We start from the raw sequence: 12,883 nt of genomic DNA on the forward strand, positions 1-12,883 counted from the left end.
ACTTTTGGTGAGGTCACACTTTTGGTGAGGTCATAGATTTCTGATGAGGTCACAGACTTTTGGTGAGGTCACAGTTTTGATGAGGTCACAGAGCCGGTGCTGATCTTTGGTTCTAATCTAAAACCTGAAAATACTGGTTTCAGATCAGGATCTGTCTCTGAATCCAAACTGGATCCTCTCAGGGGAACTGGGGAATGAGTTGTTCTAAGCTCCAGTGAAGGCGCCACATTGAGTTTTGATTCTTTGACCTTCTTCTTGCTGCTGGCAGATCTTGTTATGTTCAGACCTCAGGTCTGTGGCTTGTTCCGTCTCTGTGGGTTTGCAGCTTCTATTCAGGACATTTCTTTCTCTAGTTCTGTACAATGAATTGAATTCTAATTGGCTTGAATTGGACTATATTACTTAAGTGCCTTGAGATGACAACTGTTGTAATCTGGCGCTATATAAATACAATTGAATTGAATTGAATTCTGTTTAAGTTTGTCCTCCGATACATGAATGAATGTAAAAAGTCTTCAGTGCTCCTGGGTGTTCAGTCAGCCTGAGTTTAAATGCTCGGGACAGCACAGTGATCCTCTGATCACTCTGATGGATCCCTCGTGCTTCAGAGGACAGATCAATATGTCAGTGTGTCGCTGACAAACCTGTCTTGTACTTAAAGGAAAACTGTGTTGGCTGCAGTCGTTAGTGACGTGATCTATCTGCAGAAACTGGAGGTACGACAGGTCAAACCTGCCTCCTCTGAGCAGGGAAACTGATGCTGATGCACAAAGCCTCTGAGTGGAGGACGCTGCACCCAATCAGACATTAGGAAACCCGGCAGACAGGAAGTGGACATGTGACACATCAGACTCAACAGCTTTATTTAGTCACTATCTAAGTTTCCATCTGTTGGAAAACTGCAGGTGCTGCACACCTGACTCCTGTTCACAAGGAAAGGAATTTACTTCCTGCTGGTCTCTGCTGGTTTTCTGTGAAATCAACCTTTAAAACATGGAGGTCAGTGTGTTTAAAAATCCACGAATGTTTGAGGAAGTCGCAGAAAGCTTTACTGTCACTGCACAGAAGTTCAGAGGAATTAAAGTGCGTCTCCAAATATATACATTAAAATAATAAATAATATTAAAATGTAACTTTTTAAAAATATGAAAGGCCTGAAGTGCTGTTCCATTTAGCAAAAACCTAACAGACACAGTTTAACAGATTATTGCACCTTGGCGGCAGATTATTGAACCTTGGCGGCAGATATTGCACCTTGGTGGCAGATTATTGCACCTTGGTGGCAGATTATTGCACTTTGGTGGCAGAATATTGAATCTTGGTGGCAGAATATTGCACTTTGGTGGCAGAATATTGCACTTTGGTGGCAGATTATTGAACCTTGGTGGCAGATTATTGCACTTTAGTGGCAGATATTGCACCTTGGTGGCAGATTATTGAACCTTGGTGGCAAATTATTGCACCTTGGCGGCAGATTATTGAACCTTGGCGGCAGATATTGCACCTTGGTGGCAGATTATTGCACCTTGGTGGCAGATTATTGCACTTTGGTGGCAGAATATTGAATCTTGGTGGCAGAATATTGCACTTTGGTGGCAGAATATTGCACTTTGGTGGCAGATTATTGAACCTTGGTGGCAGATTATTGCACTTTAGTGGCAGATATTGCACCTTGGTGGCAGATTATTGCACTTTGGTGGCAGATTATTGAACCTTGGCGGCAGATTATTGCACTTTGGTGGCAGAATATTGCACTTTGGTGGCAGAATATTGCACTTTGGTGGCAGATTATTGAACCTTGGTGGCAGATTATTGAACCTTGGTGGCAGATTATTGCACTTTAGTGGCAGATATTGCACCTTGGTGGCAGATTATTGCACTTTGGTGGCAGATTATTGAACCTTGGTGGCAGATTATTGCACTTTAGTGGCAGATATTGCACCTTGGTGGCAGATTATTGCACTTTGGTGGCAGATTATTGAACCTTGGCGGCAGATTATTGCACTTTGGTGGCAGAATATTGCACTTTGGTGGCAGAATATTGCACTTTGGTGGCAGATTATTGAACCTTGGTGGCAGATTATTGCACTTTAGTGGCAGATATTGCACCTTGGTGGCAGATTATTGCACTTTGGTGGCAGATTATTGAACCTTGGCGGCAGATTATTGCACTTTGGTGGCAGAATATTGCACTTTGGTGGCAGAATATTGCACTTTGGTGGCAGATTATTGAACCTTGGTGGCAGAATATTGCACTTTGGTGGCAGATTATTGCATTTTGGTGGCAGAATATTGAACCTTGGCGGCAGAATATTGCACCTTGGCGGCAGAATATTGAACCTTGGTGGCAGATTATCCAACAGAACATTAAAAACGGGTTTATTGTTCTCAAATCTGGTTTCATGATGATCTTTTCCTTCTGAAACTGATCATGAAACAACAAACATGATAAAGACGTAAAAGTGGAGAAGAAAATGCTGCACAGGGTTGTTTTATGAGTAGAACCTTTATTTGATGTCCGTCTCAGCTTCAAAATCACAAGATCGGACTTTGGTGTTGAAGCCCCCCACTTTCTTCCTCTCCGTTGTGGAACACCAGAATCAAGCAGCTCGAAGCCTTCGCTGTGTGCGAATCCTCCATCAGTTTTAAATCAAATCGTCCCTCTGTGTGACAGTAATTTAGTCCCGGTGCAGAACATTCCTCCACATACAGGATGCTGTGGATGTGATTTCTCTGCTGTTGCATGTTTAATTCATCTGGTGACTGGGCCCAGATCGGCTCGGCTCAATCTGATGCAGAGCGCTGCAGCTGAATCTCAGATGAGGCGACGTCACGGAGGCCCGAAACAGACGAGCGACGTACCGTTAAAAGGACTTAAACTGACAGCTTTTCCTGTTTTAACGCACGTAAATCAGTGGGTGAACTTCAGAAACATTTGATTGTTCTCAGCTGTTCTTAAACGTGGATGAAAAAGAGAATTCAGGCCGACTTCTCTGTCTTTTCTGTGGTCATCTGGTCCTTCAGCAAATCCCACAACCATTTAACTGTGGGATTTGATCTAAGATAACAATCATCACATCATACCAGCGAGACCATTCGAGGTTGTTGGTAACAAGAGACGGAGCAGAAAAGCTCCTGAGTGATCGGATCCTGGTGAAAACAGCTGGATTGTTCGAATAAAACGAAGCCTCAGAGGCCACAGGGCCATGGTTAAATGCTTTGTTCCTGGGGTGAAAGGCCCACAGTGTCGTGCTCTATTTTATCTTTATCTGTGGGACTATTTTCTCTTGTCCCTGTTTCATAAATGTTTGAAAGGGAATATCGTCCCTGAGCGTTGGTGTTAACCACGAACAAAGGACCATCCTGTGAGATAAGGGGGAGAGTTTCTACTGGCTCTGAGGATTGTTTTAGTGTATTTTGGACTCCATCAGGGCTGCTCTGTCAGTGATCAGATCACAACCTTTATGGGCGGAGTTTCTAGGCGCAGCCAGGTGGAGGAGCGCCTCCAGTTCAGTGGGCTGAAGATTTCATCTTTTGCAGATGATGTGATTCTGTTTAAAGAAGACATCCAGCTGGCACCTTGCAGCTTTGGGTGCAAACTGGCACCTTAAAGTCTGAGAGGATTGTTCTCAGTTGGAAAAGGGAGGATTTCCCGAGTTTAAGTCTCAGGGTTTTGCTCATCGTGAGTTTAGTAACATGATCCACGTCGATCCGAATGTCTGCAGGTGATGAGAAGTTTTCAGTGTTAAGGAAGGTTGTTCATGGACATGTTTGTCTCTAAAAACCTCAAACGAGGTTTGAAGATAAACCGTCTGTCTCCATCCTGCATAAGGAGACTCAGCAGTGGGAATAATCACGCCGTAAAACCTTTGTGAAAGTTATCTTTCACACTAAACACCACCAACATGCAGGCTGTTGCTGTACAGCCTCGCTGCTGATCCACTATAACTGTTGATATTAGATGCTGACGGTCATCTTTTAAGCCCTAAAACCAGGTTCCTGCCCCCTCATCTGTTGTATCTATCATCTTCTGAAGCTTTGAGCTACTTTATCTTCCGTAAAAATGAAGTTTCTGGATGCTGGAAACAACAAATTCAAATGTTTCTGATGAACTTCCATCCATGTTTATCTGTTTCCTTCAGTGCGACTCTTATTATCTGAGTCTGTTTCGTCCTCTGATGCTTTTTTAAAACCTGTTCTCAGGAAATAATCTGCTCTTATATTATGATTCAACATTATCATGTTGTAATGCAACTTCACACAAGGTGGAAACACATCTGGGCTGCAGTAGAGATCTCCTTCTGGCCGCCATGTGGTGAAAAATCAAGTGATTTGTCATCAAAGTGAGAGCTGCAGTGGCAGAAAATCAACATGAAGAGCTCCCTGAAAGCAGACTGACAACAAACATGACAGAAGTCTTCTCTTCGGTCTCACTGAGAGCCTCAAAATAACTCAAATGAGCGGAAAAACTGTTGAAAAGTGTCGTCAAAATGATGCAAAACATCTGAAAAAACAGCAAGAGAGACTAACCTGTTCTGCGTTTTATCCCCAGTGTGAGCTGAGGCTTTAAAGTGTTAAAGTCTGAAGGTTCAGCATCAACACGGGTCCTTCCGGTCCCGCTGTAGAACATCTTGTCCCGATCCGTGAAGCACTGGCTGCAGATGCAGGGTCGTATCAATTATCTGATTTTATTTATATAATGATAGTCACTTGATGAGCAAAGTAATAGATTATAAATTCCTAACCCACTCTCCTCGGTACCTATGGAGGGAAGAGACTATAAAAGTTATCAAAAGAAAGTTCTCTCCACGCTAGGAGGACAAAACAAAAGGTTTTATAAATCTTACAGATAAACTTATCCCTCTCCGAACCGTCGGAGGCTCTATAGAAATTTAACAAATCAATAAACAGAAAGAGACTCCTTCTAATGGAGTTGCTATGAAAGTTATAATTATAAAGCAAAGACACTCCTCTACCGGAGATACTACTGAATAAATCTATGGAAAAACTTCCAACAGAAAATCATCTCAAGGAGGAAATCATCAATAAACAAGATCTTTGATACTTAGGCTTTGGTTACTTTGGAGGCTGGAGGAAGAAAAGACAATTCAACACACTGGCAACGAGACGCAGACTAAATACACCTGAGGAACCAAGGGGAACAGGGGGAAACACTTTGGGAATCAGGGAAGACAATGAGACACACGGGAGGAAGGGCAAGTTATCTGAAACCAGAGGAGCTGTAATTTCAAAATAAAACAGGAAGTGACAAGAGAAGGTACAAAAACCTCAGAGGCTCTGTGAGACACATCTGGCCTGTGGTTCTGTCCCTGGGGACGGCAGACGCCTTTAAAGGCTCAATTCTTCAGCAGCTCCTCTGGTGCTTCACAGATCGTTTCCTCCTCCTTTCTTTAATCTGCATGAGGCCAGAGGTTCTGCTGGGTCACGGATTCTGCTCGTAATGTCGCCTGAGTGGCGCTTTGCAGCTGTTTTCACGTGTCGTCTGTGTGGAGACGCCAGTCGTCCACATCTCCTCTGACATCTTCCCTCTGTTCTTTAGTGTCAGAAACAGATGTTCAGCTTTATTACTTCGTAAAACAAGAGTTTCATGGTGGATCTGTTGCTTTTAGACTCTGCAGATGTTCATACAAGCTTCAGGAGTGAACTTTAGACTGTGACCAGAAAGCAGAAGATCACATTTATCTTCTCAGGCGAGTTTATTTTATAGCACAATTCAACAAGAAGGAGATTCAAAGTGCTTTACAGAGACATTAAAACAGAAGAAATAAAAAGCAGGATTTAAAATTTAAGCAAAAGAAAGAAAGAAGAATCTCTGCTGGAAGAACCAGGAAGAAACCTCTGGAAGAACCAGAACCAGGAAGAAACCTCTGGCAGAACCAGGAAGAAACCTCTGGCAGAACCAGACTCAGGAAGGGTGGCCATCCGCCTCGACCAGCTGGGGTTTGAGAAGACAGAAAAGAAGGAAAAGAGGGGGGAAAAACACCATAATGCCATTCAAAGGATACCTGCTGGAACAGGGAAACACAAGTTAATAACCACAATAATGTCACAGGGACATAAAATCAATTGAGAAATTAAACAGGGGGAAAAAGTGAGGAAAGGTGTGACAGATGAGGCCCCAGCAGGCTGGGCCTATAGCAGCAGAACTATGGGATGTTTCAGGGTCACCTGAGCCATCCCTAACTATAAGCTTTATCAAAAGAAGGCAGAAACCAGTTTTACATGTGCGTCAAATGATAAATTCTGGTCAAAAATAACTCCAAGGTTCCTCACTGTTGAACTAGAAGCCAAGGAAATACCATCTAGAGTAACTATATAACTAGACAATTTCTCCCTGAAGCGCTCAGGTCCAAAGAGAACAACTTCAGTTTGTCTGAATTTAGAAGCAGAAAGTTCTGCTTTTTAGTGCATTTTAGTGCCTAAAGTTAACCAAACCAAAACCAGAAGGAAGCAGTGAGGTGAAAAGACTGTGGGAAGGTTGAGTCTCATGTATGAGAACATGATGTTTGTTTATGAGCTCCAGAGGAAACCATCTGCAGCTCCTGAGTCGTAATGAAACATGAAAGAAGGGCTGATGAGCCAGTTTCAGCTTTGATTAGACGTGATTTTCTCAGTTTATCACAAACCAAACTCCTGCAGCTGTGTGTCTGGTGAAGCTTCGTGGAAATTAAGTGGAGCTTGAAAGGGTCAGCTGCTTTTTACCTTTACAACAAACTCTGGGCTGAACCTTTTAAAGGAGTTCCTGAAAGGTTAAAGTTATTTTCAGTCGAGCCAATAAATGACTCTTTTTGAACCTCCTGCACCAGGCTGGCTCTACGTTAACCTTTCCTTATTTTCTGTCCCCTCAGGTGGAATCTGCATTGCTCAGTCCCTGAAGATCCCTCATGACCACAAACCCTCTGACTTTGATAAAATCATCCGGCTGCTGCTGGACACTCGCTACGCCAGGGCGGTCGTCCTGTTCGCCTCCGATGAAGACATCAGGTAGTGAGACACCTCAGAAACACAGGCTGAATGAAAGAAGATTAAAGCTGAGGAAACACCTCAGAAACACAGGCTGAAGGAAAGAAGATTAAAGCTGAGGAAACACCTCAGAAACACAGGCTGAATGAAAGAAGTGGAGATTAAAGCTGAGGAGACACCTCAGAAACACAGGCTGAAGGAAAGAAGATTAAAGCTGAGGAGAGGGAGCAAATATTTACTGTCCACAAACAGGGAGGAGGTTAACAAGGAGGAGGTTAACAAGGAGGTTAACTAGGAGGAGGTTAACAAGGAGGTTAACAAGGAGGAGGTTAACAAGCAGGTTAACAAGGAGGAGGTTAACGAGGAGGTTAATGAGGAGGTTAACTAGGAAGATTAACAAGGAGGAGGTTAATGAGGAGGTTAACTAGGAGGAGGTTAATGAGGAGGTAAACAAGGAGGTTAAAAAGGAGGAGGTAAACAAGGAGGTTAACAAGGAGGTTAACAAGGAGGAGGTTAATGAGGAGGTTAACAAGGAGGTTAACAAGCAGGTTAACAAGGAGGAGGTTAACAAGGAGGTTAACAAGGAGGAGGTTAATGAGGAGGTTAACAAGGAGGTTAACAAGGAGGTTAACAAGGAGGAGGTTAATGAGGAGGTTAACAAGGAGGTTAACAAGCAGGTTAACAAGGAGGAGGTTAACAAGGAGGTTAACAAGGAGGAGGTTAATGAGGAGGTTAACAAGGAGGTTAACAAGGAGGTTAACAAGGAGGTTAACAAGGAGGAGGTTAACAAGGAAGATTAACAAGGAGGAGGTTAATGAGGAGGTTAAAAAGGAGGAGGTAAACAAGGAGGAGGTTAACAAGGAGGAGGTTAACAAGGAGGAGGTTAACAAGCAGGTTAACAAGGAGGAGGTTAACAAGGAGGTTAACAAGGAGGAGGTTAACAAGCAGGTTAACAAGGAGGAGGTTAACAAGGAGGTTAACAAGGAGGAGGTTAACAAGCAGGTTAACAAGGAGGAGGTTAACAAGCAGGTTAACAAGCAGGTTAACAAGGAGGAGGTTAACAAGGAAGATTAACAAGGAGGAGGTTAACGAGGAGGTTAAAAAGGAGGTTAACAAGGAGGAGGTTAACTAGGAGGAGGTTAACGAGGAGGTTAACAAGGAGGTTAACAAGGAGGAGGTTAACGAGGAGGTTAACAAGAAGGAGGTTAATGAGGAGGTTAAAAAGGAGGAGGTAAACAAGGAGGTTAACAAGGAGGTTAACAAGGAGGAGGTTAACAAGCAGGTTAACAAGGAGGAGGTTAATGAGGAGGTTAACAAGGAGGTTAACAAGGAGGTTAACAAGGAGGAGGTTAACAAGCAGGTTAACAAGGAGGAGGTTAACAAGGAGGAGGTTTATGTTGAAGGTTTCTTCATTTCTGTTTATTCATGAAAGGGATGAAATAAGAATGATTTTTTAAGTTGGATTTTCTTTTATTTAATATTTTTTCTGATTTCAGGGTTTATTCTCGTTTTCTTGCCTGTTTTCACAGATAAAAAATAGAAAGAAAAGGTTGATAAAGAAATAAAATCATGCTTTAAGAGGTATAATAGACGAGTGTGTTTTAAAGTGTGAAATAGATGCAGGAGCTCCTCAGCTGCCTTTCAGGCCTCAGCTGAGCTGTGGGAGTTTCCGTGGCTGTGACTCAGTGCCGCTTCGTGTTCGCCTTGCAGGGGAATCCTGAACGCCACGAAGCGAGCGGACCAGGTCGGCCACTTCCTGTGGATCGGCTCCGACAGCTGGGGGGCCAAGAACAGTCCCATCCACCAGCTGGAGGACGCCGCTGACGGGGCCATCACCATCCTGCCGAAGAGGGCCACCATCAAAGGTGAGCTCATCACTGCTTTTATTTCCGTTTTGTTAGCCTTCGGAGAGGCTCAGAGACATAATTAAATGTGTTTTATCTGATCAAGATGGCAGCAGAAATATAAACTTCATATTCCTCTGATAGACTGGATATTTGTTCCACTGAAGATGAGGATTTCATGCTTTTTCTTGAGTGCTATTGTTGATTTTTCCCGGTTTTTATAGCATAAGGCACCTTTAGTCAAAGTTATGTTAAACAGAACTGAAGGCTAATGGCAGCTGATTCACAGCCTGATTAACTGCAGCTGCATCTATTTAAAGAGAAAAATCTGCAATACAGCATTTTATTCAAGCTAGGAGATGTTGGATAAACATGAGCGGTCCCAGGATGGATCCCTGAGGAACACCAGATGGGGGAAATACTTTTAGGAGTCACAAATGTTGTGAAAGGTGCATGTCGACCAGATTAATGGACACAATTGTAGCATGAGCAGCCTTTCTTTCCAACTGGAATATCAGGTCCACTGGGGATGCTCCCAGCTGTGGGTGAGAGCAGAGATTTGAATAAATCTACAGTCTGAGGGATTAGAAATAAGCAGTGGGTTATAGACGACTGACCTGTAAACATCTGTCAGGAGGCAGAACCAAATAACAGACCAGGCTGCTCGTCTCTGTTCAGGTTTACTTATAAAACGCCAAATAACAGCAAGTGTCATCTCAGGAACTTCAAAGATACGGTCCAATTCGAGCCAAATGAGTCCAGAGCCAATTAAAATAAAGTATCTGAGCAAAGAGCAACAGATTAACTGAAACTTCTCTCTGATCCTGAGCTGCAGGAGGCGACTGTGGAGAGAAAAAACTCCCTTTAACAGGAAGAAACCTCCATCAGAACCAGAACCAGGAAGGGCGGCCGTCGGCCTGTTTATGAGGAACAATTAGCTAATTTATTCAAATCGTGTTTTTAACTCTGACAAACAGCATTAGTTCTGACATGATTCAGTTTCACTCATGGTTAAGCCGAGCAGCTGCTGCTGGAGGGAACGTTTCACTCCTCCTTCCTCAGATGTCTCTTTCAGTACAGAACGCTCCTCTTTTGTTTCCTGCTGACAAACACATCCTGACAACATAAACTCCTGATCAGGGGAAGCAGAACCGGGCTGACAGCCTTGTTGGTGCTGATGACGGCGCTCAGATGAAGATCGCAGCTTGTTTAAACAAACATTTTGACAGATTCGAGGCTGCGTTGTGTCTGTAAACATGAAGAATTCCACCTTTTATGAAATATGGATTCTTCCTTCTTTTGTTTTTCATCTTGGTGCATAAACCTTCAGTTTCTTTACAAAATTAGACGCCTTCTGACATGTTTACCTCCTCAGAAGGCAAGGCGAGTTTATTTTATAGAACAATTCAACAACAAGGTGATTCAAAGTGCTTCACAGAGACATTAAAACAGAAGAAATAAAAAGCATGATTTAACATTTAAGCAAAAGAAAGAAATAAGAACAATAGATAAAATCAGAAAAAATTATATATATGAAAAAATAGTTAAAACATGATTCCGTTTTGAAACTCAAGCTTATTCAAAAGCAGCTGAAAACAGATGTTTCTTCAACCTGGACTTAAATACTGAGTGTTTCAGCTGATCTGAGGCTTTCTGGGAGTTTGTTCCAGACATGTGGAGCATAGAAGCTGAATGCAGGTTCTCCAGGTCTGGTTCTGACTCTGGGAACTGATAAAGAACCGGATCCAGATGACCTGAGGGGTCTGGGAGGTTCATAGTGGGTCAGGAGGTCTCTGATGTATTTTGGACCATTCAGAGCTTCATAGACCAGCATCAGAACTTTAAAGTCTATCCTCTGATGGACCGGCATCAGAACTTTAAAGTCTATCCTCTGATGGACCGGCAGCAGAACTTTAAAGTCTATCCTCTGATGGACCAGCATCAGAACTTTAAAGTCTATCCTCTGATGGACCGGCATCAGAACTTTAAAGTCTATCCTCTGATGGACCGGCATCAGAACTTTAAAGTCTATCCTCTGATGGTGTAACGGGGGGGTGTTTGGACCCAATTGCAGTACAAAGGAGTCAGGAGACAGTGGTAAAAAGTTCAAGGCTTTACTGAGACTCTGGCAGACAAACGGTTTAGAAACCGGCAAACAGGAATCAGGAGAGGAGAGGCGAAGCTCTTGGTCAGGGACAGAAGGTCAGGGGTCGAATTACCAGGAGGCAGGGAAGCAGGGAATCAGGGACAGGCGAGGTCGGTACCGGTAAAGCTGGCAGGAGAACGCTGGAAAGCCAAAGAACAATCTGGCAAAGGATAGAGTGTGGAGCTGGTGACTGTCTGCTGGGCTGATTGCATGTGATGAGAGGCAGCTGTGTGCACAGGTGAGTTAACTGATGATTGGATGACTAAACTGTGACAAGAAGTGCTTCTGAGCTCTCTGGTGGGAGGAGCCACCGCCAGGTGAAGCTCTCAGGTCTGACACATGGCTCATATCACAGCTTACATGTGGTTAAACTGGTGTTTGAACATGTGTCTCAACCTCCCTGCTCTGGTGTTAAATCAGTATGCAGCTCATTCATCAACAGGCTTTGTTCTGTCACATAAGTCGTAGAAAATCCGGCTTTTGGGATGTTTGATCGAATGTGAGCAGTGAGAGAAAGCCTCCTGATATATGTATCTGTGCTCGGTCTGATTTCCTCGGCTTCTCTTGTCACAGTCACACATGTTGAAAACAGAGAGGCTCCGATGCATCTGATATAAATAAATCAAAACCTAATTTCAAATCTGCAGCTCGGTTTCTGTTTTTCAGCCGAGGAAGTCTGCTTCTTTTATTCATTGTCTTCAGGCCTGAGAGAAAAGATGTATATTGTTGCCCGTCCCACACAGGAAAGGTGTGAGAATCTGAGGATGTGGCAGACAAAAGGAGACAGAACCACTGCTGAAGCCTGATACAGATGCAGATTTTAGGGTTATTATTATTAAGCTATCCGAGTATTCTATCGATTACTATTTATTACGGACACATTTGTTCTCTGCTAGCTTCCTTCTCAGCTAACAAGCCGACTGATTTCCATTAAAATGCTAATGTGAAATGTTCCCGTGCGTTTGTTCCGCTCAGTGGACTTGATATGTGCACGTAGTGATGGGACGAACGACACTGGTGCGTCAGCTCTGTGTCGAGAGCCCAAGAGTGAAACCCCGTATTGGTGCGTGTATCACTTTAAGAAAAAAATCACGTGACCGATACAGGAACGGTATCGCTTATAAGAAAGCAAACTGTGTCAACATGTTGTGGGTTTGTTGGATGGAGTTTTGTTGTTATCCAAACCTTCATCAACTTGCACTGAAAATGTTGTGTTCTCCCTCTTCATCTGCACCCTGTGAAAGAGTTTTTTCCAAGGCAGGGGAACTGGTAAGAGGAGAAATCGCCTTGGAGCAAACACCCTACAAAAACGGTTGTTCCTCAATAAAAATGCATAAATGAATCTATATGTAATTTGTTTTCTTTTTTATGCTTTAACACTTACGTTAACAAACTTCCACACATAAGATAAAAAGTTGAACTCTGAATTTTTTGCTATATTTTACAAACCAACTCAGTTTAGCATTTACATCAACAAGGTTTGAAGCCTATTTTGAACTCTTCTCATGGACAACTTGACTCACAAATTGAGCGAATGAAGTTATACAATAATGAGATTATATCTTAAATAAAGGACTGGTGATAAAATGTTGGATTTGCCGCATTTTACCTGGTCCATCTTCTTATTTCATTTACCTGCAATGATTTCAGAACACCTGAAGGGGGCACTATTGAGTGACCAACACAGTTTGTGTAGTGTGTCAATACACTCCTTGAGGTAGCATCATCCCATCACTATGTGCACGTCTGAGATGCTGTTGTGCTAACATGCTAAGCTAACTGGCTTTTACAAAGGACACACTGCTATTCAACTTCAATATGAGCCAAATATGAACATCACTGGGTACCAGTGGGCCAAATAATTGCTTCAAATAACTCAGTATAATGTTAAAGGACATGCTGCATTACA

General features: G+C 43.0%; 1 protein-coding gene across 2 annotated transcripts in view; it reads left to right on the forward strand.

Annotated features, from left to right (window-relative positions):
- Positions 1-12,883, forward strand: part of grm7 (glutamate metabotropic receptor 7) — a 244,652-nt gene that overhangs the window by 112,559 nt on the left and 119,210 nt on the right. For both annotated transcript variants that reach the window (XM_072381382.1, XM_072381381.1), the window contains exons 3-4: positions 6,870-7,005; positions 8,695-8,849. In XM_072381382.1, the coding sequence (XP_072237483.1) occupies positions 6,870-7,005; positions 8,695-8,849 (291 nt within the window). The remainder of the gene's footprint in view (positions 1-6,869; positions 7,006-8,694; positions 8,850-12,883) is intronic.

Source organism: Leuresthes tenuis, unplaced genomic scaffold (genome assembly GCF_036924035.1).
Source record: "Leuresthes tenuis unplaced genomic scaffold, fLeuTen1.0.hap1 SCAF_3, whole genome shotgun sequence".
NCBI classification, from domain to species: Eukaryota; Metazoa; Chordata; class Actinopteri; order Atheriniformes; family Atherinopsidae; genus Leuresthes; species Leuresthes tenuis.